Here is a 25,853-nt window from a genome sequence, read left to right as displayed (position 1 = left end):
CTTCCACTTTGCCGGACAGCAGGCTGCTCCGCAGCCTCCTCTGACTACATCACTCTAAGCGAGAGGGGGATGCAACTGATCTGCTGTGGGGCGATCTAGGCTTCCTTCTCTATTCCTCTACTATGGTTCAGAGATAAACCTTCAAGTAGCCATACTGTGTTCATACTGCGTCTTAATTCCTATGTGTGTCTGACCAAAACATCTCCTGAACAGAAAGTGTTGAGCAGCGTGCACACTGCCCCACAATAACATGTGAGACCTGCCATCCTGTTTTTTCAAACCCCTGGCCTGGCCTGAGCTCTGGAGAGCAGTCAATGGCGCCGCTTACCAGGGACTGCGTCTTGAGTACTAAAAGGAGATTTATTTTTGAACACTCCCAAGAACCTGATTTGAATCTCAGTGGAGTACAGTGTAAAACGTATCTACAAAAGGAAGGCATCCCACACGCTAAGATCCATCTCTCCCGAGCGCACACATGTCTAAGCAACTCTACAAAGAGGAAGGACATTTGCTTTTGCAGCACCCACTGGCTCAGGGTATGGACTGAATGACAGACGACTTTGCCACTTCCTTTTTTCTCTATTTCAGTTAGGATCCCCGCTGAAGCACAGGGCTCTATCCCAGAACCATGGTCCACGTGCTCTGAGGACTCGAGCTGCACCTGTCAGGAAGGGAGCTGCTTGCCTCTAGCCTCATGCTGCTGTGGTCACTGCTTCTGGTCTTTGGTAAGTAGGATGCTGAAAAGGGCCTGGGGTGGTGCCAGGGTAGAACTGTCTCTGTACGGGCGCCCATAGACACTCTGCTTAAGCATGTGGCTCTCTGCTGGGATGTGTCGAGCTGGGCTTTCTGCTTCTGATGCAGCCCTGGCAGGTATGACACAAATGAGAATCGAGCAAAGCAAGGCTCCCAGGAGAAGGGGTGTGTGTGTGTGTGTGTGTGTGTGTGTGTGTGTGTGTGTGTGTGTGAGAGAGAGAGAGAGAGAGAGAGAGAGAGAGAGAGAGAGAGAGAGAGAGAGAGACCTTACTAAAAGGCCGGTTATTTGTCTCAATTTTCTGTTTGATCTCTAGAAAACCAGTAAATTTTCATTAAAAGGGCTTCAAAGGTGCTTTCTGTTAGAGCGAATGTATGCACAGCCACATAAATCTTATACTCCAAGGCTCAAATTCTACTTCAAACTTCGTGTTGGGCTGAACTCTTATCTCTTAGACACTGCATAGAATTCAAGCCTTGCTGACCATAGTAGACATCATAGGCTATGCCTATAAATACAACTCTCTTACATAGCCCCCTGCGCAGCAGTGCTTCTAGAATGCAGAAAGAAGGAGAACTAATGTCAGTGAAATAGGAGCAGAGCCTGTGTTTCTTTGGTGGCCCTTCCTTGCACCTAGGTTGCCCCTGGGTAGATCATTTCTCTTAAGCAAAATAGTCTGGACAGTTTAACGGTAGAGACCCCAAATCGGCTATCCAATATTGAATTGTCAGCCCTGAAATCATATGCATAAAAGTAATATATAGACTGAGCAGGTTGTATTGTATAGAGATGTATACATACATATATACAACTAGAAGCCATAAATTTGTGAACGAGTTGGTGGGAGGAAAAGGAAGGGAGAAAATGATGCAATTACATTTTAATTTCAAAAAATAAAAAAATATTTAAATAAAAAGGTAAAAGAGGAGACAATAAATGAAGCTCTTGAAATTTTGCTTGTAATAGACAACCTTTTTGGAATGGACAATGACTGCTCATAACATGCTCAGGGTTTATAAAAACGAATCCTGGGTGTCATTTGTGAGTGAGAGAAGGAAGGACAGAAGAAAGATGGAGAGAAAAGATGGAGAATACAAAAGAGGGAAGATGAAAGGAGTAGGGGGAGGAGGACGAAGCAAAAAGAAAAAGTGCTTGAGAGTCCTCAGAGGGTTATAACCTTTTATAAAGCATAAAGACCTTGGTCCTGTGTAACCTCTCTGACTGTTTCCTTGCAGCTCCTGTGGGAGTCCAATCAGGTAAGCAAGTCTTTTCCTTGTTCTTTCCTTCAGATCTCTGGGAGGTCCTGCCTAGTGAAGCCTCTTAGCAGAAGGCAGCAGAAGGGATCTGAGCCAGGGCTAGAGTAAAGAGAGGCAGGATCCAGCACCTCACTCTCTTCACCATGGATCAGTTGTGACAGGATGTACCACACCACCGCCACCTCTGCTTTGCCAGCTATTGCTGGGTGGGAAGAAGACAGCATCCTGCCCCTCTCAAGGCAATGAATTACTTCCTCTTTGCTGCTGACCCCTCAGATGGGAAAAGGATTCGCTGCAAAGAGATAGCCGTCAGTGTAGTCACTGGGGAAAATGTTCTCAAGCTCACCAGAAGCAGTGGCTGAAAATATATTTAGAGCAGGGAGGCAGCAAGAGGCCAGGGACGTGCTCTGCACTCTACAGAAGACAAGAATGCCCTTCAGTCTTTGTGGGATTGAAACAACCCAGTGCCTAATGAGTCTTTCCCTTTTTTACTGGAATTTAATATAATGAAATCAAGAAAACACTTAGTTTCATGGGAGCCTGGGAAATTACGCTTTCCTCCTTGGTTGAGCCTTTGAGAACACATCCATTCTACAATGTTGAGAGATGATACTCAGAAATTAAGACCACCAATCTAAGTGTTTTGCAGTTAAATACTTATTTCAGTCTCCGGGAAAACTGTTGAATTTTTTTCCCTCTGACTCCTAGCCCTTTGATCATCCTCAATTTGGCCTCATAAGTCTTACTTCTCAAATATTTCTTTAATCAAACTGACTTTATTTCTAAAATATTCACAGGAAAATATTGTCCCGCCTCACCATATAGTGAAAAAGAATATTGGTCTCCAACACTTCTTTATTGAACTTTGTGCCTGCCATCTACCTCTATTTCCATTATCCTTTTTTCTTTTAAGATTTTATTTATTGTATATGAGTGCTCTATTTGCATGTACACCTGTATGCCAGAAGAGAGCATTATAACACATTATAGATGGTTGTGAGCCCCGATGTGGTTGCTGGGAATTGAACTCAGGGCCTTTGGAAGAGCAGACAGTGCTCTTATTCACTGAGCCATCTCTCTAGTCCTCCCTCCCCACCCCACCCCACCCCCATTATCTTTCAAAGCCAGTAGATGCTACACAGAAGGTATCTTTGAGCTTGGTTAGTTGTTTCGCACTATTAGATCCATTTGGATGAGCATCTCAAACATGCCATATAGATATCGAGAGGTACACTGGTATATTGTGGATAAGGAAAAATACGCGCACGAGCAGAATGTGTTGAGGGATGTTAAAGTGAACGGAGGATTTAGTTCAGGTCTAGAATGCTGAGCAGGGTAGAATGTGCAAGATCCTGAGTTTGATCCCCAGCATCTTCCGAACAGTGAAGGGAAGGAGGAAGGAAGAATGGATGAATATTAATTAAAGGCTATCACCTATATGATGTACGCTTTAGTGCAAGCTATGCCTCAGGAAGTTCTCGGTGTTTTTTATCCACACCCTTATAAGTGTCACTCTAGGGACTAAGGGCCTTAGCTATGTCCTCCTGGGACAGGTCCCTGGGAGTTGGAAGGACAAGCTGGGCAGGTGCCTAAACACCACTATTGTATTTTATCCTCCCCCTGCACTGTGTTCCCTCACGTTGGACAGTGTCTTGTCTTACACTGAAGGCGAGTGATGCTGCGAAGAAGGGTCCGGTGTTCAAAGCAGGGCCCGGCCTCTATTCCCAACATCTTTCAAAGCCAGTGAAAGCTTGGTTGCTCACTTTGCGCTATTGGACAGACATTTTCCGTGCTACGTCCCCAACGCACTGCAACTCCAGACTGGCATTTGAAGCTGGTATCCTTCGCAGACGGAAGTCTTTCTGTAGGGAGAGAGAGGCTGCAGGGTGCTCTGCCAGAGCAGCATGCTGGCCGGCTCTTCTTTTTCCAGGGAAGTCTACAAGATCCTTTCTATTCGTTTGTGTTTTCTCCTGCTGTGGCAGATCTAAGCTATCCATTAGCTTACTGTCCTATAGGGGAAGCAGTGGCCTGGACAGGTGGATGCTCCACTTCTTTGTGGGGTTCCTACAGGGCCAAGTATGATAATGATTTGCAGATACCCGTGAAAGAAAGCAGTTTTAGTAGACTCCAGAGCCTGGAAACGTAGATTCTGTAGCTTGTGTCTCTGGCTCCATTGGTTTCCTGTAGGGAGAATGGCACACCAGGAAAGGACATTGAGTTAGAAACCGTGCTACTGCACGCGGTTTCTAAAGCATGGGGCAAGCAGAGGGAGTCATGGGATCGGAGGCCATCAATAGGTAGAAGGAGATACAAAGTAGAATCTTCTAGTAGAGGGAAGAGGAGTGCTGAGACTCGAGCCCAGGGTCTTGAACGTGCTGGGTGAGGACTCCAACACTGAGCTATCTATGCCCATCCCTGTTTATTATTTATTATGAGCCATAGTCTTGCTAAGTCACCCAAGCTGGCCCTAAATCAAATCTGTAGCTTTGAATCTGTGACCTACGTGCCTCAACATCATGACTAGCTGTAATTCCAGACCTGAGCTGTCTCACTTAACTAGTGGACTCATGTTAAATCCATAGTTAGTACAGCTGTTGGAATCTGGGGAAAAAACAGCATTAAAAAAAAGATCGCCAGGCGGTGGTGGTGCATGCCTTTGATCCCAGCACTCGGGAGGCAGAGGCAGAAGCAGGCAGATCGTTGTGAGTTTGAGGCCAGCCTGGTCTTCAAAGTGAGTTCAGGACAGCCAAGGCTACACAGAGAAACCCTGTCTCGAAAAACAAAAAAGATCCATTAACATGTATACAAAATGCATGGTTGAAAAAGAAAATTTCACATGGCATGGAGTTTGAGGCCAGCCTAGTCTACAGAGTGAGTCCAGGACAGCCAGGGCTGCCACACAGAAAAATCATGTCTTGAAAAACCAGAGAGAAAAACAGACTGACAGACAGACAGATAGACAAAGAGATACAGAGACAGAGAGACAGAGAGACTGACAGAGAGAGACAGAGAGAAGGAGGAGGAGGAGGAGGAGGAGAGAAAAGAAAAAGGAAATGTCCTCCAGTGAAGTGAAACTCAATCTGCTGAGCCAGAAAGTGAGCAGAGCTAGTGAGTCCCCAGACAGCTGTGCGTCCTCCGCTTCTGGGCACACATAGAGCCTCTCCCTTCTAGGCAGCATCAAGGCGGGGTCCCTACTGTCACTCTCCGCCACTTGCTTCCTTTGCAGACTGGTTGAGCATCAGTGTGCCATCCAGCGCTTATGAAGGAGACCGGGTCGTCATAAGCTGCACAGGGGAAAAGAATAGCAACATAAAGAGGCTAAAGTACTTCAGGGATGGATCTCACCTAGCTACTTATGACAGCGCTTCGAGCTACGTCATTTCGAATGCAAGACTCAGCGACAGTGGCTCCTATTCCTGTAAGGCAGATAGGAAATGGTTCCTATTTATAGATGTGCCAGAAGAAACAAGATCTGTGTGGCTTTCTGTCCAAGGTAGGGAATCACTCCTCAAGTGGCTGTGCCTAGGAGGGAGAGTACCCGGGTAGGAGAGCCAGGGTACACAGGGCATAGGACACTAACCAGGGATGAACGGATGGGGGGGTGGGCGGCCTGTCCTGGAGTGTGGGTCTATGTGTCTTGCTCTTTAGGTGCTTACGGAAGACTGCATAGTCCTCAACTAACAAGTGGTCTCTTCGGATTTAATCTTCCCCTCCAGAGCTATTTCCAGCACCTGGGCTGGCAGCCAGCCCCCTACAGCCCATCGAAGGGAGTCCCGTGACCCTGTCCTGCAACACCAGGCTCCCTTGGGATAGGACAGGCACCCAGTTACGTTACTCCTTCTTCAAAGATGGCCGCACTTTGCAGTCCGGCTGGGGCTCATCAAAGTTTACGATCTCAGCAATATGGAAAGAAGACTCGGGGAATTATTGGTGTGAGGCAATGACAGCATCTCACAGTGTCTCGAAGCGGAGTCACCGGTCCTATATAACTGTGGAGAGTGAGCGCCAGTGGGTTGGGCTGATGGAGCAGAGTCAGGAAGAGAGCAGGGGCACCAGGCAGACTGTGGGCTCCTTCTTATCCCTGAGGGCGGAAGCCACCCTGGCCCACTGGGACTCTTGAACACTTATTTCTATAGGGGTATAGTTTCCCAATGATGTTACCCTCCCTTTCAGAAAAGCAACAGCAGTAAGTTTACTCAGCAAACTAGGAGGTCAATGAATGAAGTATAGCTTCTGTCTATGAGGAGAGACCCTCCCCCTGCCCCCAACACACACACACACACACACACACACACACACACACACACACACACTTAGGAGGCGATACAACGAAGGCATGAATAATAATATTTGAGATGACAGTAACAATTTTTCACTTGTAAAAAGAATCATTATGGGCTGGCGAGATGGCTCAGAGGTTAAGAGTGCTGACTGCTCCTCCAGAGGTCCTGAGTTCAATTCCCAGCAACCACATGGTGGCTCACAGCCATCTATAATGTGATCTGGCCTGAAGGTAGAGAACTGTATACATATTAATAATAAATAAATAAATAAACCTTTTTAAAAAAAGAATCATTATATTTCAGATATGAGCTAAAGCTGTTGTGGTGCTACAAACACCTGCAGAAGAGAAGACAGGAAGATTTACCATGTACAAGACACTGCTCAGAGCAGCCGAGCATTTTGTCCTCACAGTAGCCTGTGAAACAGTTTCATGAGTAGTCTGTAGAGTGAGTGCTGTTCCCCCCCCCCCCCCCCCCCCCGGTTTTACAGAGGAGGAAACCCAAAGCAAAAAGCTGTTATGCCTAAGGAAACAGCACCCAGCATAGAGACCTTGAGTTTAAATGTGATTTATCTGGCCCGGGTACATGTTCTTTTAAACACTTGAGGATAGCAGTATCACTAGTTGACACTGCTGAGCAGTAGTGTGTGGAACTGCCTAATGTATGCGTCTCAACTAATCTGCATAAGAACTCTGTGAGGTTACTGTGATTATCCAAATGCTATTGAGAAAAGCTGAGGATTAGAGATATTGGCTTACTCAGATCCTGCAGCTTTTAAACGGCAGAACTTAGTCATAGTTACTCAAGTCGGGGAAAACTCCTTTGCTTAAGGGATTCTAGCCTCTCTCTCCTACTGTCGCAAGCTCACAAAAAAGTCAAGAGAGGGCAGAACACTGCGGGATGTGGTCAAGGTAAGGAAAAGTGTAGGAAGTGAGGAACAGAATTGTTACTGAGTATCGGATTGCAGGGAGGCCCCGTGCAATGCCCTAAGTATCGTCAGTTCCCATGAAAAACACTTAGGCAAGCGGAGTGGACTCTCAATTCCATATATTTACCTGCCATAACTCACTGCAGGTGATACTGGACCCTGTCTGTCTTGAATTTCCCCACCTGGTCTTTCCCTCCCCCCCCTCCCCCTCCTGGCGTTACAGATGGCCATGTGTGAACTGGGAATTGAACCTTGGTCCTCTGGAAGAACAATCAGTGCTCTTAAGCTTGGAGCCATCTCTCCAGCCCATCCCCACCTGGTCTTTTAACAATTTGTCTTTTGTTCCCCCAGGGATCCCTGTGTCTCAAGTCTCCATGGAGATCCAGCCATCAAGGGGCCCGGGAGTTGAAGGGGAGATGCTCGTCCTGGAAGGAGAGATGCTGGTCTTCGCCTGCTCTGTGACTAAGGGCACAGGGCTTATCACGTTCTCCTGGCACAGGGAGGACACGAAGGAGAATGTAGGGAGGAAAAGTCAGCGTTCCCAGAGAGCGGAGCTGGAGATCTCTGCTGCCAAGGAAAGCCACGCGGGGGGATACTACTGCACTGCGGACAACAGCTACGGCCTTGTCCAGAGCGCCGTAGTGAACATCGCAGTGAAGGGTAAGGAGCATTACTAATCAGAGCCAGCAACTCCCAGCAGGGGAAAATGTTCGAAGAGGAAGGCACGACGGGGCGGCGTAGGAAGCTGTGTGAACGCAGCAAGGGCTTTGTTTTGATGGTGGAAGTAAAAGCGGCAACAGTAGCAGAAGAGCGGAAAGAGGGCACTGAGATGGAGCCTGACCGAGACGGTGTAGCCTATTCAGAGGCATGCTCTCCAGAATGCTTCGTCAATGCTTAACCGCTCTTCTGGAACTTTCCCTGAAGGGTTAGACGGAGCACTGAGATGTTGGGAAAGGATACAAGGGGCTGGGGTAGGAGAACTTGAGTGAAAACAAGGTAGGCTATGCGTCAGACCACTCCTCTGACCGCTGCTGTGCTCTGTCAGTTCCAGTGTTGCACCCCCTCCTGTCCGTCAGTGTTCCCGGGGTGCTGCCCTTCATCGGGGACGTCATGGAACTTCACTGTGAAGACAAGAGAGCGTCTCCTCCCATTCTGTACTGGTTTTATCATGAAAATATTACTCTAGGGAACGTCTCAGCACCTTTTGGAGGAAAAGCATCCTTTAAGCTCTCCCTGACTGCAGGGCACTCTGGGAACTACTTCTGTGAAGCTGGCAATGGCTGGGGGACCAAGCGCAGTGAGGTGGTGACACTCAATGTCACAGGTAGGACAATTTAACGCCCCATTCCAGGGCACAACTTGCGTTATGCCGAGCCATGGCTTTTTTTCCTTTCCTTGTGTTATCCCACCCTTCCGGAAATCGGAGCTCCACTGGAGGATCAGCGCCACGCCCAGTCATGATTATTTTCAGTCTCATCTGTTGCTTGTCCTCTCTGTCTGCTTCTCCTTTAATCACATATGTGTAAAATCAGGGATCTGGCCAGTGTAAGGAGTGGGCTAGGTGAAGCATGGAGAAAGAAGGCAGACAGATGTACATAAGGACAAGTGGGGGTGATCTTGCAACCTCAGAGCTCACTGGGACTCACTCAGAGTGACTAGGGAGCACCCACTAGCCCTTGTACTTATGAACAGAAGTAAAACAATAATAGCAATAGTAAACCACAAACAAGATGGATTCTGGGATTTAAATTTTTACTAAGGTGGTATCACTTGATTTCCATAGCAACAGAATTATTACACAAACAAGGAAATAAAATTTAAATTGAGCAGCATGTCCAAAGTTATTTACTAGGAGTGCCAGGAGAAAACACAAAGACGGAAGAGACAACTGGGGCAGCCATAGCCAAGAAGCCGAGTCCTTTGCCACTGTGAGAACAGGTCCAGGCCGTTGTGTGATCTTCTCTTTTCTTTAATCCATTATCAGAGACAATTTTATTCATGAGTTTTCTAATATGGAACAGTTCCTGAGTTTCTCTTATAAGCTCTCCTTAGTCACCATAGCCAGTAGTGTTATATGATTTACTAATGTTTTATTTCAAACATTTGCATGTGTTAATTGATTCAGTGCTCGGTATCAGAGTCAGAACTTCAAGCATGCTAAGCACACACACACACGCACGCACGCACGCACGCACACGCACACGCACACACTGCATCCTATTAATACATGAGTTTTTGTTTTTCTTTGCCAGGGATATGTTAGCTTCATAAGAACGGTTTCAGGGAGTTTCCACAAACTCTGTGCTCAGAAACGGAAAACATTAGGATTATCTACCTACTTGAAGGCTTTGCAACTAGCCCAAGGTTCTTTGAGCCCAGCAGACTGTTACCTCTGCCATCAAACCCTGTTTGTTAGTTAGCCTTTTCAATTTTTTATTATTTTTTAAAAACAATTTCTTATTATAGATCTATTATTATAGGGCTGGGCGCTGACTGAGTGGGTAAGGTCATTTACTTCACATGTATGAGGACCCGTGTTTGCCTCGTCAGCACTCACCTGGCCATGGCTGTTTCAGGGAGTAGGGACGGGACAACTGCAGGGGTGCACTGGCCACCTGCTGAGAAATGTTGGGGTCCAGGTTCTGTGGGAGACCCTGTCTCCAGAGAATACGGCAAGGAGCATAGAGGAAGCCACTAGGCATCCTCCTCTGGCTCCCTCACACATGTGTGCATTACACACACACACACACACACACACACACACACACACACACACCAGTTTGTATGTTTTTTTCCCCAAAGATGAGCAAAATATGAAAATCTCAGTTTTCAAATCTATCACAGACTCTTGAGCATGCTCTCCAGTGTTTAGTGTCTGGAGTGTGACCAATTTCTCCTCATTTCTAATGTATCTGGATGGCCTCCTTTCTCACCAGACTTATCAGAGGCTTCTCTGTTGCATTTTCTTTCCAAAAATTCAGGTTTTAGTTTATGCTTTTTACTTTTCAAGTCAATATCATCCAAAGTATTTTTCTAATTCATTTACTTATCTCCCATATTTCATCTTCCTCATACTTATATTTCACATTATTTTTTAATTTCTTTTTAATTTATATATTCACTTTACACCCTGATCATTTTATTATTCCAAAGTATTTTTCTAGTTCATTTACTTTTCTCCCATATTTCATCTTCCTCATACTTATATTTCATATTATTCTTTAATTTTTAAAAAATTTATATATTCACTTTACACCCTGATCATAGGCCCCTCCCTCCTCACCTCCTGGTTCCTCCTTCCCACCTTCTTCCTCATATCCTCTCTTCCTTTGTCCTCAGAAAAGGGGAGCGGCCCCCACAACCCACCTCAGCACATCAAGTCGCACCAGGACTGAGCCCATCCTCATCCACTGAGGCCAGGCAAGGCAGCCTGGTTAGGGCGAAGGGTTCAAAAGCAGGCAACAGAGTCCATGTCAGGGACAGCACCTGCTCAACTTACTAGGGGACCCACATGAAGATCAAACTGCCCGTCAGTTACATTTGTATAGGGGGTCTAGGTCAGTCCACGCGGGCTCTTTGGTTGGTCTTCTGTCTCTCTAAGCCCTCATGGGTCTATGTTAGTTGACTCTGTTGGTCTTCTTGCAGCACCCTTGTCCCCTCCGGGTCCTTCTATCCTTCCCTCCCTCTTTTCCACAGGACTCCCAGAGCTCCACCCAATGCTTGGCTGTGAGTCTCAGAATCTGATTCAATAAGTTGCTGGGGGCGGAGGGAGGGGGCTCTCCTTAACTTTTAAAATTATTGTTGTTGTTTTTAGACAGGGTCTCAATATATAGCCCTGGCTGGCCTCAGCCTTGATTTGTAGACCTTGTTGGCTTTGAACTCACAAAGATCCACCTGCCTCTCCCTCACAAAGACCTCAACATAAAACCTGGAACACTAAATCTGTTCCTTAATTTCTTAAATATTTCTTTTTCATCTTTTTTTATTTTCTAACAATGTATTCTAAACTATGTTTCCCTCCAAGTGCCACTTTTATCTCATTTTAAAAGTTTTGATATATGATGCTTTTCACTTGCTTAGTATCTACAATATGTATGTAATATGGATCCTTAATTCTTTTATAAAAAGAACTTGTAATTTCTTATAAATAAATTTTACATCAATCTTTTATTATTAATTTTTAGATATGCCCTTGTTCTTCTTGTACCTAGCATTTATTAAAATGTGGCCTGTGGAACTCTCACCTCACAGAAAACACTGAAGCTTTGCTGGTGGTCTTACATGCTGTCAATTAATGCAAATTTTCTCTGTGAAAATAAGAATAATCTCATTTTTTTGTTGTTTGACTGGTTGAAGTCTAGATTTTTTTCTTTAAATTAAGCTACTTTCTTCATTTAGTCTTGCACTTCAGTCTCTATAGTCTTATATATGTTTGGTCTCATTAATCTATCAAGTTTTGAATAATATATTATTTTTTTCCTCCTCTTCTTCCTCCTCTCCCTCCCTTTCTCTTCATTCTTTTTTTTTTCTTCCTTTTCTTTTTCTCACTATTCACCCTGTCTGGCCTCGAACTCACAGAGATCCTCCTGCCTCAGCCCCAGTGCTGGGATGGAAGGCAGTACTACCACACCTACCTTAAAAGAATTCTTGTTATTACCTGTGACTCCTGGTCTGTCTGCCTTGTTATTACCTATGCTGCTGTCTGCCTTTTTCAGGGATCTGAGTAAGTCAGGGCGTGCTGGCTGCAGACGACAGAGACTCCGTTTGAGTTGCCCTGCCTGCTCCTGAAAGAGATGCTGATAGGAAATCATAGTATGTGGGAGTGTCTGCATTGGGGCCGCAGGCTCTCTCCTCTTCTTTCCTCCACCAGCTTCTTTCGCCATCACAATGTTGAGCTTATAGCTGTGTTTTATCCTAGTGATCTTGGAGAAGGAGGGATGGTCCTGAGTTCAAGGCCCCTGTGGACTGTGTAAAAGAACAGTGTCAAAAGACTTTAAGGGTGCATGACTGTAACCCCGATATTTGTGGGAGGCTAAGGCAGGAGGGTTACACAGAGAGAGACAGAGACAGACAGACAGACAGACACGCACGCGCGCGCACGCGCGCGCACACACACACACATACACACACACACACACAGAGAGAGAGAGAGAGAGAGAGAGAGAGAGAGAGAGAGAGAGAGAGAGAGATCGTTTGTAATTTCTAATGGCTTCAAAAAAAAATTTTTTTTTTTTAATTCTGGGCCTGTCGGGTAAGAATACCAGAGGTAAGAGGATTGCTTGAAGTTCAAGATCAGCCTGGGAAATATAGTCACACCTCTATCTCAACAAACTAAGTAAAAGTAAAATAATAAAGTAAGCAGAAATTAGAGATTAGACAGGCGTTTTTCAGGACAGGGTTTCTCTGTGTAGCCTTGGCTGTCCTAGACTCACTTTGTAGACCAGGCTGGCCTCGAACTCACAGCAATCCACCTGCCTCTGACTTCATAGTGCTGGGGTTAAAGGAGTGAGCCACACCAGGCTAAACAGGCTCTTTTTTTTTTTTTTAAAGCCGCAAAACTAACAAATAGGCCTTTTTCCATTCTATGTCTCAGTCTCTATCATTGGGAAATATGTGATTATATCCTTCTATGTTTAAGATGGGTTTTTTTTTTCCCTTTGAGCTTATGGAAAGCAAACCCTAAACCTCTGTGTTTCCGAATGTGAGCAGAAGCTCTTTTCCAGGCTCTCTTACTGGGGCCATTGGGGATGTGAGGTGGTGGTAAAGTGGAAAGCCTAGCGAGACAGAGCCAGGCTCTGAGACCCTTCCTTTAGCAACTCCTTACCTCCCCTTGTTCCCTTTCCTGTTGCCACGACAAAAACATCTGACTTACGGTGACTTGGCTAGCAGTTCAAGGGTCATGGTTGGGAAAACGAGGCAGCAGGTGTTTGAAGCATCTGGTCACATCACGCCTACAATCACCAGAGGCATGAACACTTGTGCACAGCCAACGTTCACAACGTTCATACAGTCAGGGAGGGATTCCAGCCCGGGGTGTACCAGCACCTAAGCTGGACGAGTTTTCCTAGTTCGATTAACCTAATCAGTGGTACCCACAGGCAGGGCCACGAGCCAAGCTAACCTAGATAATCCCTGATAGGTAAGTGCCAGAAGACTTCTCTGTCAGGTGATCCCTGATACTTCCAGCCCATCGGTAACGTTAACAGGGACGGCGCCCCTGCTGTAAAGACCCGTGTACGTGGGAGTTGCTTGAGAGCATGCGCATTTTTAAAGTACTTTCACCCACTCCATTTGCAGAGCATCCACCCAAGGTGCGTTTGGTGAACGGTCCCCACCGCTGTGAAGGACGCGTGGAGGTGGAACAGGAAGGCCGCTGGGGCACAGTGTGCGATGATGGCTGGGACATGAAGGACGTGGCTGTGGTGTGCCGGGAGCTGGGCTGTGGAGCAGCCCGGCACACGCCCATAGCCATGCTCTACCCCCCCGTGGTTGATGAAGCTCTGCCTGTGCTCATTCAGGTAGCCCTGTGCAACGGCACAGAAAAGGCCCTGGCTGAATGTGACCAGGTAGAGACCTTTGACTGCGGCCATGACGAGGATGCAGGAGCTGTGTGTGAAGGTGGGTGATGACGGAGCTGACACCGGGCTGAGCCTGTTGCTTTTGGCTATGCCCGCTCTGGCTCGCACATAATGAGACAGAGGCCTGTTCCATTTGTTAATAAGCTTTAAAGCACCATAACTGGGTAGATATTGACCTATGCTAACCCTCCTATGCTAGGCTAGCTACTTGCCGACCGTGCGCTTCATGCTGCTTGCCGTCTAGGCTCGCCCAGGCTGCTCCTGCTGCATCTTAGTTCTCATTATGACTCTTCTCATGGGTGGGTAACCACCTTCTCCTCCTCCTCCTCCTTCTTCCTCTTCTTCCTCTTCTTCTCCTCCTCCTTCTTCTTCCTCTTCTTCTTCTTTTTCTTCTTCCTCTTCTACTACTATTTCCTCTTCTTTTTCTTCTTCCTCTTCTTCCTTCTTTCTTCATCTTTTTCTTCTTCCTCTTCTTCCTTCTTTCTTCATCTTTTTCTTCTTCCTCTTCTACTTCTCCTCCTCCACCTCCTTCTGCACCTCCTCCTCCACCTCCTCCTCCTCCTCCACCTCCTTCTGCACCTCCTCCTCCACCTCCTCCTTTCTCCACCCCCTGCCCTGGGACTCCTAGACTGGGACAGAAGTGCCACCTTCAGTCTCTTCTGCCCAGTCATAGGCTCTTCAGCTTCTTTATTAACCAATCAGAGACAACTAGTGAGTAACTTTTACACAATAGACAGGAGATTCCTCACTAGCAATGACATATCAGACTCTGTTGGCATTTAGCCCACTGCCAGTTTGGTGATTAACCACTGAATATATAGAGACATGCCTTAATACAATGTGAATGAAGGTCACTTCTACATGAGCCTCCTCCTTAGTACTGTCAGATCACGGCAGCTTGGCCCAGAGTTCCCAAAGACTGCCTTGTGGGCTATTGTTATTAGTTCTTATTGGCCATCTTAAAAAGACAAAACATTAGTATTTTTATGGTTGTGAGTTGGGGCATAATGTCAAGAAGGTAATTATGAAATCATCAATTTATACAGTTTGGGTGGTTTTGGGAAGTGTGACACTGCTTACATTGTTGTGACATCTTTTCAACTCTTCAGAGCTCTTTCCTTAGCAATGCCATACATCAGAATGAAGCCCTGGGTTCTGATGGTAGAGGACAAGCTGGTGGGTAGTGTTGGAAAGACGTCAGTGGCCCAGACAGTCAGGCCCAGGAATCAAGCCATAAAGGGCAAGGATTCCAGAGAGTCAGAGCAAAACGGAAGAGATCTGATGACGCTGCAACTTTCCGCATCTCCACATCTTCACAGACCCTGTGAGAATACAGGAAGCCAGGGTCACTGTCCTCCCTTGCCTCCTCAGCCCACTGAGTGCAAGAGTGGCCTTCTGAGAAAAGGAAATGGCTTAGAAGTATGGGCCCATGCCAGTTGAGAGGCACTTGTAATGGTGGTAGCTTGTTCAAGGTAACGGAGTCCAGAGTTGGTTCTATAGAGCCCCCTGGATCTGGAGTCTGCAGAGCTCAAAGGTCAGCTTCCTCCATGGACCAACCCTAGAAGTAACAAACTTCTTTGTCAAGAAAGTGTGATGTCTAGTCTAACTCCCTCACTGAGTTGAGATAAAATTAGGATCTCATAGTCGTGAGGACCTTTGGTGAAAGTCTGAACCCTGGGGGTTTGGACAGGGTGTGGGGAGGCTTCTGTGGTTCAGGCTGGCTTCCATGCTCAGTCTGCTTCACATAGCTGATGAATGGGTCTGCACAGCCCTTTGCTGGTCCTTGCATTCTGACCTCCTGTCATTTCCTCTACACAGTCTCTCCTAGCACTTTCTGAAGATCCACAGACTGGAGACCATCAGATTTCCTATTTTCTGCATTTGGGCCTCGCAAGCTGCAGTTCCACTGGACTTGGAGACTTCATCTGTGGCTCAGCCTTCAATAGCATTCAAAACAGTTCTGCTCTGAGCTAAAGTCCCAACAGCACTAAAGGAAGCCTAAGTCCCCCCGTCCCTGGAGGCCAAGCTTGGGAAAATTGTTCCCTTGTCTAGGTTCCCTGACTTTCTAGTTCCTTCTAGCTATCTTCTTGGGCAGATGTAGAGGATCATGTGTGCCCGACCCTTACATCTGATAGTATGTGGTCTGATAAAGAACATGAATAAAAGAAACTGAGTGCTTACATTCATTTCTTGACTTGGGAAGAAATCAGCTTTAAAACAATGGTAACTGAGTCATGGCTTACGGTTCTCCAGACCAGAGTGAATAGTCAATAGCTAAGATCCCAGGGGTACCACATTTTCTTAGCATGGAAAATTCAACATTCCCAATAGACCGTTCCCTAATGATCCATGTTGTGAGATGTGAAGACAGAGATACTTTCTGTCACCCAGTACCCAGTGAAAGAACTTGACCTATATGGTGGCTTGAATAGGTATGGCCCTGGCTGGAGAGATGGCTCAGTGGCTAAGAGCACTGTCTGCTCTTCCACAGGTCTTGAGTTCAATTCCCAGCAACCACATGATGGCTCATAACCATCTATAATGTGATCTGATGCCCTCTTCTGGCCTGCAGTTGTACATGCAGCTAGAGCACTATATACATAATAATAGATAAAAAAATTCTTAAAGAAAGAAAGAATGCATAGATATGGCTCCCCTAGACTCATGTGTTTGAATGGTTGGCCCATAAGGAGAGGCACTACTAGGAGGTGAGGCGTTGTTAGAGGAAGTGTGTCACGGTGGAGGCAGGCTCCGAGGTCTCCTATGTTCAAGCTGTACCCAGTATGGCACAGTCTCCTGCTGCTGCTACCTGCGGATCAAGATGTAAAACTCTCAGCTCCTGCTCCAGCAGCATGCTGGCCTGCATGCTGCCATGCTCCCCACCATGACGGTAATAGACTAAACTGTAAGCCAGCCCCAATTAAATGTCCTTTATAAGAGATACCATGGTCATGATGTCTTGTAACAACAATAAAACCCTAACTCAGACAACCCACTAGGCAATATAAATAATATTTTCCTTGTAAGCATTATGTAATTGTGAAAACCAGTTTGAAAGGCAATTTCTCCTGTCTACACTGGGCAAGAAGTTGGAGGAAGCAAAGATACGGCAACTGCACGAATGAGTGGGACCCATGAGAAATGAGTTTGAGCCCGCAACAGTCTCAGCACCTCCAGATGCCAAGGATAAATAAATAAATAAATAAATAAATAAATAAATGTATGTTCTGGAAGAGAAAGCATCATTCACTAAGTTAAATGTGAAGGAGGCCTGGAGCCCGGGAAGCTAAAGAGTTACCACAGTAATTAGGATTCCTGCGGGTTACCACCCCGCGTTAGCAAAACAGGGCCTCGAATGTTCACGACGCTTCAAGCAAACCAATGGCTTAGCAGCTACTTTACATATATTGCACAAGATATCTCAGGCGGATCACGCTCACCAAGAGCTACTCCAGGCAGAGAGCTCTGCAGAACGCAGCTGAGTGAAGCAGTCGAGCCAATAAGCTCACCTTCTCATCCTGCTCCCACCCACCTGCCTGCTAAGCCGAGGAAGGAATATGACATGATGCCCGCGCCATAAACTTCTTAATTAGCTCTACTACCAAGTATGAGACCCGAGAAAAAATAACCCAACTACTCTAGTAGATTTTCCTCTTTCGTAACAGCATTTTATAATGATATTTTTAAAGTTAACCTTTCTAGGTTAGCAAACAAAGTAACAGGTTTGCTCACGGCACTTTCATATGTGTGTATCGTTATAGTTTGTTATCAACCATCCCCATCCCCCACTGACCTTCCCTGTACTGCTTGTCTCCTTCTAGATGATTCTTTTTTTGTCCTCCATATAGGTTCTCCTTCTGCTTTTTCACCACATGTATTCCAATACTCTCTTTGTGGCTACCCTACCCTGTGATATCTCCCTCCAACCTCATGATCTCCTTCTGTTTTCTTGTTATAAGCCTGGCCGTCTTATTTTCTTAAATGGGAGTTGAACTTGAATGTAAAGACACAAACGTCCCTTGATAAACATTGCTTCAGTATCTTTTTAATGAGACATTAACCCTTTGGTAAGCAGGCTACCAGGATGAGACCTGACAGGCTGTGATCATGTGGTGGGGGAGGAGGTCCCCTTCTGTCACAGACCTAGGGGAGGGGAATAGAGCTAAAGAGGAAAGGAGGGGGAAACAAGAAGATACAAGTGAGGGGATAACAACTGAGGTGTAATCTGAATAAATTACTTAAATTAAAAAATAAAACCAACATTCAAGACAACTGAAAAAAAAAAAGAAATGTTAACCGTATCAAGGCTCAAAACAGATTGACTAATATCTTTATAATTCAATCTACAGCTGTTTTCTTTTCCTCCTAATAACTTATCGAGTTTTGGCCATATTTTGGGGGCCAATAAGAATGTGTCTTATCTCGTACACAAGTCCAGCCCATACCACAGGCCTTCTTTGTGAAGTCCCCGAGGCAATCCAAGGAGCCTCATCCTATAACTTGCTGCATAGCAATTTTCTCTACGATGAAACATCCTATTATACAGAGAAGCTCATTAACCTCAGGAAGAAAACAACTCAATAGCTTTAGAATGACCGTGAAACTGAGACGTTTCACTAGGTCTCTAGAGCTGGTAGCACTCTCCTTTTATATTCAGCCATCTAATTTGACCAGCACCACTTGTTGAAGATGCTGCTTCCCCTGCCCCTGTGTATTTCTTGTTTCTTTGTCAATATCAGGAGACCAAAGGTATGTGGATTTGTGTCTGGGTCTACAATTAGATTCCACTGAACAACATGTGTGTTTGCTCAATACCTGTTGGTAAAGCTGCTTTTATTAATTTAGTTTTGTAGTGCAACTTGACCTAGGGCATGGTGCACTACCTCCAGCAGTGCAAACAGACCCATATTTATCATGCTACATGAAACTCAACTCCAAATGGATCAAGGACCTCAACATAAGGCCAAATAACCTGAATCTGGTAGAAAAGATGAGAAAAACAGTCTTGAACTCATAGGCACAGTAAAAGACCTTCTGAATGGGATACCAACAGCAAAGGCACTAAAACCAGAAACTAGTAAATGGCACCTCATGAAACTGAAAAGCTTCTGTATAGCAAAGGACACCATCATTTGGACAAAATGGCAGCCTACAGAATGTAGGAAAGTCTTTCATATTACACATATGATAGAAGGTTAATGCAGAATTAAGGTATATAATAGTAAGGGCCTTTCTATGCCTTCTCCAGCTCCCAAATAATGACACAGAGACCTATTAGGTTTTTGTTTTGTTTTGTTTTGGTTTGGTTTTGGTGTTTGGTTTTTTGAGACAGGGTCTCTGTGTAGCCTTGGCTGTCCTGGACTCACTTTGTAGATCAGGCTGGCCTTGAAGTCACAGAAATCTGCCTGCCTCTGCCTCCCGAGTGCTGGGATTAAAGACGTGCGCCACCACGCCTGGCTGAGACCTATTAGATTTATTCAACAAGTCATAAGCTCTATAACTGGACAGATAGTCATCTATTCTAACCCAGTTATGCTGGCCTGGCTACCTCTCAGCAGCCTTGTGCCTTTCTACTTGCCATCACAGTCTTGCTTGCCTTGGCCTTCTGTTGTAACTCTCTCCTATAGTGACCTCCTCATGGTGCCTCCTCCTCCTCCTCCTCCTCCTCCTCCTTCTTCTTCTTCTTCTTCTTCTTCTTTCTCTCTCTCTCTCTCTCTCTCTCTCTCTCTCTCTCTCTCTCTCTCTCTTTCTCCTCTGCTCCCTGCTCTGGTCTCTACCTGAGACGCCAAGACTGGGAACAGAAGTCCTCCCTCTTGTCCTCCCTTGCTCAGCTGTAGGCTCCTCCATTTCTTTAATAACTAATCAGAGATAATTGGGGAGCAATGTTTACACACCATTGATACAGGAGATTCTTCATAGAAATAACAAAGCCCACATCCCAACTGTCACCAGATCTTGGGGCACAGAAACCAACATCTGAATACACGGTGCACAAGACCATCCCCTACCAGGTAAACATTTAACATATATAAAGAACTAAAAAATAAATTAAAAAAATAAAAATAAAAATAGAATAAGAAGAAAACAAAAACAAAACAAAACAAAACAAAAAATTGATGTAAGTCAAATAATCCAATTAAAAATAGGGTTCAGAACTAAACAGAGAGTTCTCAAAAGGTAAAATGGTTAGAAACAGTTAAAAAAAATGTTCAACATCCTTAATCATCAGGGAAATGCAAATCAAAATAACTCTGAGATTTCATCTTACAACAGTAAAAATGATAAAGATCAATAAAACAAATGGTAGTTCAAAGTAGCAAGGATGTGGGGAAAGAGGAATTTTTATCCATTGCTGGTGTAAATGTAAACTTATACAGTCACTATAGAAATCAGTGTGGTGGTTCCCTGGGAAACTGAAAATAGATCCAACTATACCATTTTTGTGCATAGGTCCAAAAAAACTTTACACACGACTACAGGAACATTTGCTCACCCAGTTTGATTAAGATACAGGATGTTCTAAGGGAAAGTGAAACATTTTTATTTATTCTTAGTAATCAGACATTGGAAACAGTCTAGATGTCCATCAGCAGATGAACGGGGAATGAAACTGTGGCACATATACACATGGAATATTACTCAGCTGTTGTAAAAAAAATGAAATCATGAAATTTGCAGATAACAGGAGGTAGCTAGAAAAATAAAATTTCCAAAGTGAGATAACCCAAAGGCAAAAGGACAGTTCGGTATGTGCTCCCATACAGGTGGATGCTTCTATGACCTCACCAACCGCCCTGCAGTACGCATAAGCAGAGATGTTAGGTATAGACTAAGACAATGGCGACGAAAGGAAGAGATCCCAAGGAGGAGAAAATAGGAGATATTGTTATGAGATACAGGGGAAAACTACAATGGAGAATTAAATGGAGAGTGGGAGGGAGTGAGGGAGGGGTAGAAGAGGGAAGACAGTGAGGAACAGCTAACGCTAAGGACCATTTGAGGGGTCACATAGAAATATAATACAGTAGAAGATTTTTTTAAAAATATATCCATATACGAAAGAAATCTAAATGGAATCACCAAATCATTGGGGGAGACAAAGCCCCTACTGGACTTCTCTCATCACCAAGTGAAACCTTTATATACAGAAACAAGTCACATCTAGTTGAATTGTTGGCCAATAGAGGCCCATAGAATCTGTCCCCCTCCCCAAACAACTCAGGCTATTGACCAGGCTATTGGTAGCTCTCCATAAACTGATGGTAAGGCCCTTTTGCTGTAGACAACACTTGCATGTCTAATAAAACATGGAGAAATCAAGCTAGTACCTACCCGGAGCCTTCGCCCCTTCATGGTACTGAAATGTACTGTGCATGCTACCAGAAAAGAAAAGGAACCATAAACCCAAGCTACAAACCCTTTGATCTACAGTGGTTACCGGTCTTCATGGTGCAACAGTGGCACACGTGTTGTGAGAGTAATCAAGCTCTATCTGATGGTGCCCATGATGCCTGCTCTGGTTAACAAAAACCTGAGACTAGACAGGCCAGTGACCTAGGGTGAAACTAAATGCTATCATTCTGGCAAAGGAAAATAGCAATAAAATGACTCCTAGCGATATTCTGCTACACCCGTAAATCAATGTCTTGCTCAGCTATGACCAGAGGTGTTTTCCCCTGTAGTAGATGGGAATTAATTCAAATATTTAGCACTGGACAGCATGTGTTAAATGAGAGGGTTTGGAGCACCCAGTCCTCAATGAGATTTCTTCATCAACCCTCCTCCTTGCAAGAGCTCAGAGAGCTATGTGGAATTGAAGGCAGAAACATTGTCAGAGGCAGAGGGGACGGACGACTCTAAGAAAACAGTGTCTTTCAGGCACAACAGGACTAATGCACATATGAAGTCACAGAGACTGAGCCAGCAACTGCAAATTCAACGTTCAAGGCAGACAGCATTCCAGCACCAAGAGGGCCACATGGACACGGGCTCCCGTCCCTACCCAACGATTGCCACAACAAACCAATCAGCATGTAAGCATAACCTTTCTTTCTTTGTTTCTCTCTCTCTCTTTGTTCTTTTCTCTTCCTTCTTCTATTTCTTTTATTAGAACTCAATATCTATTCTTGGCAAATTTTAAGCATATAACATGATGGATTTCATTAATTATCATTCAATATGTTGTATAGTGGATCTCTAGATTTGAGCTTCAAGTTTGAAAGTCTTTTTCAGAAGCTGAAGAAATATCTCTGCTGCTAAGAGTGCTTATGATTTTCCAGAACATTCCAGTTCCAGTTCTCAGCACCCACATCTGGCTGGTCACAACTGCAGCTCTAGCTACAGAGAATCTGATATGCTCTTTTGGCTCTGCAGGCACATGCACATACATACACACAAGTGCACACACACACACACACACACACAGACACAGACACACACACACAGAAAATTTAAATAAGCTTTCAAAAACCATTTTCACACTAAAACTTTCTGCATAGTCAATCTCTAACTACTTTTGCCATCAAAGTTGGGAGTCACAGTCCATACCCCACATCAATAATACAATAAAAAGATTTTTTAAAAATTTGGCTACATTGGGAAGCAAGAAAAAGAGATCTTGTGAATCCTCTAAGCCAGTTATCAGGGTCCCGAAGTGAGCTTAAAGTTTAAACAGGAGCCAAGCATAGCAGGCTGAACAGTCCTGACCTAGGTGCGGTCCCGCCCACCACAGGCCCAGCCTTGCCTAGGCTTCAGGCTCAGCCTGTAAGGTGGCCTGACAAATTGTTAGAATTGTGTGAAATCTCTTTCCAGGAGGCACGCTCCTCCTCTGGCTGCCATTTTTTTTTTTTTTTTTTTTTTTTTTTTTTTTTTTTTGCTTCTCCCAGCGAGAGACTCCTGAAGAAATTGCCATTTCCTCAGGGTTTGTTATTTCTATAGTTTGACAGGCAGGCTAAGGGACACAGGCATTGTCTCTTTAGAACCCTTTATTTTTGCTAGACCAATTTCACTTCAACTAAATCTATCTTAAACAAAAACCTCCTCTCCCGATAAATAGTTCCTTTATCCCTTTATTTTTGTCCTGGAGTTCTGCATTCTGTCATTTCTTTTATTTGTCACCCATCAAGAAAGACAGCATTTAATCATTACTTCCTTATTCTGAGCTCTTTTCTTCCTTTTTTTTTTTTTTAAGTCATACTTCCCCCAGATTTCTTATATCATCACCACTCGAGAACAGTGTTTCCATCAGTAGGGATGTGTCCAGTGTTAGGAGACCAGAGTTCACCTGTAGTCTCCAGTTGGAAGGTTTTAGTATCTGAGCCCCGTAGAAGCTGCAGGTCTGAGTTGCTGAGTTAGGCTTACAGGGCGCAGTCTCCAGCTACGTCAGCAGAAACTTCCATGCTGACTCAAACCTACACATAGTAAGCATTTTCACTCTGCCTGTAAAAGTGTGCTTATGTGTCACCCACACACTTCAGTCTTCTTGAGCTCTCATAGCCTGAGAACTGACGCTCTCACAGAGTGGGGTTCGGTGAGAGAGGCGAACTCTCTTCAAAACCTTTGCCTCTCCTTTGCGCTGCTCTCTTTTAAAAACTCTAGGTGCTAAAAACGAGCAGCAAAGCGTTGAATAGATTTTGTTTCGCACAGGCACCTGTTTTCTCAGTTCTATGAAGGTCATGTTAGGTTAGGCTGCTTTTTTGTCTCGGGTTGGCTGTAATCACCAGTGGCTGCTGTGTTTAGATGCTGGGGCTGCCCTGAATAGACCTGGAGGGGTAGGAGGAAGGGCATTCTGAACCAGATTCTTTTTCCTTATAATTCTGCAAACACACTGCAGCTGACTAGAGATCCAAAGGCAAAGGCAAAGTCCCAGTGCCTGTGGGACAGTCCTAAATTGACTTTACCTCAAACACATTGCTTTCTAAAGAGAGAGAGAAAGAAGTCGGAATGTGGGAGGGTGGGGGGTGGGGAGGATCTGGGAGGAGACAAGGGAGGGCAAGTGTAATTAGAATATATCGTATGGAAAAATATTTCCAATTAAAAAAGCACTCAGAGGAGTCATTATTAAAACCCTGTTGTGTAATGTGCATGACATATGGCAGACTGACAGAGAAATGAGCTTGACGCAGTCCTCCGTTAAAAGACAATTACTAGAACTTGCTTTCTTACTTACTTGATTGTTGTCCACTCTAAACTGCACAGTTTGTTTTTTTTTTTCTAGACAGGGTTTCTCTGTGTAGCCCTGGCTGTCCTGGACTCACTTTGTAGACCAGGCTGGCCTCAAACTCACAGCGATCTGCCTGCCTCCACCTCCTGAGTCCTGGGATTAAAGGCATGCGCCACCATGCCCGGCTAAACTGCAGTTTTATCTGCATGATCACACTGAATGCTCAGGGCCCCCGACGGTGATAATGTTCTCTCCGTTGTATAAAGAAAGACATGGGTAACATACTCAGGCTTCTCAGTTCTAGGTGGCAGGGCTAGAGCTCACAGTCAGATCTTTTTTTCTGTATTGATAACCCACAGCTGTCTTTGCTCTCTCCCAAGAGTGAATTCAAGTTGAGTAGAGTAGGTAAAAGCTCAGGAGATAGCAGATAGCTATCGTTGTTGCTTTGGGTTGCAGGCGAGGAAGTTGTAGACATGTGGGAGACGCTGTTTAGAAACCGTAATGTGCTAGTGTGGAGGCACTGGAAAGCACTGGAAAGCACTGGAAAGCAGGAGTGAACACTGCTTCTGCAAAGAGCAGCTATTTTGTAAGTGAGGAGATGCACTGAAGGTTGGTGGGAGTATTAAAAAAAAATATATATATATATATATATTTCAATTGTTTTCCTGGAGACAGAATATCTAAAGATCAATGACTTATGAAGAAGTCAGGGCAGGAAGACACAGCTCCCAAACTCCATGCCATCCCAGCAGCAGCAGAATTCAAACACCTCAGCCAAGCCCTTTCATGTACTGGTCAAGGTTTCAGCAGCATGGAGAGTTACTGATTGAGAGAGATCATTACTGGCATGAAGTATCGGGTGCAGCTTCTGCAGATGCAAGCAAACCGAATGCTGGCTTACTTTTACCGTGGTTTACTTTTCATAACCAGGGAAGAACTTCATACAGCTGTTCCTCATACAGTCAGGTCTGAACCGGAGTCATTGAACAGTCAGGTGTGAGGAATTACGGGGAGAATTAACGCTTTCCACAAGTTCCGACACATCCTTCAAGGTAAAGGGGAGACACTCGCTGCCTTTTCCTTAACGTTGACACCGAATGTGGCGTCTCCCTGCGCTTTCTGTGTTTTTCTGATGTTGATCTGAACAGGGTAGTTTTCAAGTCATACAAGGGCTATGTCAACCAGAAAGTCTGAAAATGGCACTGAGAGCTGCCGTCGTCAACTCAAAGCTTTTTGCGAGTGACTGATGGTTCACGTGGCATTTGGAAATGAACTGCCAGCGCCACCCTCTGGCAGCCACTGTCCTCATCAGTCAGCAGAGACCACCAAGGGCTCTTTTGGCCACAGGACTTGACAATTCACTTCTGGGGGGGGGGGGGACAATATAAGCTGTTTAAATAACAATTGTATCTTGACAGACAGGTTTAGTAACAAAAGGGTTCAGACTTCCAGCAGGAAACCTGGGTAATAAACCTGGGAGAATTTTAAGAGTCTACGTTGATGCAAGGTTCCCTCTCTATGGGCAAAAGACATAGGTGTCTCCTAAAGCGCCGTGAGAAGCCACCGGGTTGCTGGTGGAGCCGGAGCTCTGTGGAACTCCACAGGGTTGCTGGTGCAGCCAGAGCTCTGGGGAACTCCCTGTAATGGGCTTCCCCGAATCACCAGGCAGATCTGACCGTGTTATCATTACCACAGCTACAAGCTTACAATAGCACCATCAACGACATCAGAGGGAAGCTGACCTTTTTTCCTCTCTAGATGCAGAGACGCGGGCCAGATAGAGATGAAGTGTCCTTCCCAGGCTCGCTGTTAAATGAGAATACAGCCAGCACAGCTCCGGGGTAGTCCAGGCTTCTGTGATCACTGACAGCAGTGGATTCTGTAGGCGTTGATCC

At 45.1% G+C, this 25,853-nt stretch overlaps 2 protein-coding genes and 1 long non-coding RNA gene across 5 annotated transcripts in view; 1 reads left to right on the top strand and 2 right to left on the bottom strand.

Annotated features, from left to right (window-relative positions):
* Positions 1 to 25,853, bottom strand: part of CD5L (CD5 molecule like) — a 114,597-nt gene that overhangs the window by 75,322 nt on the left and 13,422 nt on the right. The gene's annotated exons all lie outside the window — the stretch shown is intronic.
* LOC311589765 (Fc receptor-like protein 2) lies at positions 524 to 15,995 on the top strand. Its single transcript, XM_084768421.1, has 8 exons — positions 524 to 725; positions 1,987 to 2,007; positions 5,234 to 5,500; positions 5,724 to 6,005; positions 7,570 to 7,878; positions 8,264 to 8,542; positions 13,516 to 13,836; positions 15,615 to 15,995. The coding sequence occupies exons 1-8, from the start codon at positions 695 to 697 to the stop codon at positions 15,632 to 15,634; spliced, it is 1,530 nt and encodes a 509-aa protein (XP_084624547.1). The 5' UTR covers positions 524 to 694; the 3' UTR covers positions 15,635 to 15,995.
* On the bottom strand, positions 11,373 to 13,351 carry LOC311589769. Of its 2 annotated transcripts, none has more exons than XR_014776647.1 (3): positions 13,043 to 13,351; positions 11,876 to 12,183; positions 11,373 to 11,525 (listed from the first exon to the last, which is right to left on the bottom strand). It is a non-coding gene; the product is annotated as an uncharacterized lncRNA (long non-coding RNA). The 2 variants fall into 2 exon arrangements; XR_014776648.1 differs by having other exon boundaries at positions 13,091 to 13,351.

Source organism: Acomys minous (genome assembly GCF_964271855.1).
Source record: "Acomys minous genome assembly, chromosome: 19".
Taxonomy (NCBI): Eukaryota; Metazoa; Chordata; class Mammalia; order Rodentia; family Muridae; genus Acomys; species Acomys minous.
The sequence above is the reverse complement of the archived record's forward strand: the minus strand, read 5'-3'. Positions and strand labels throughout refer to the sequence as shown.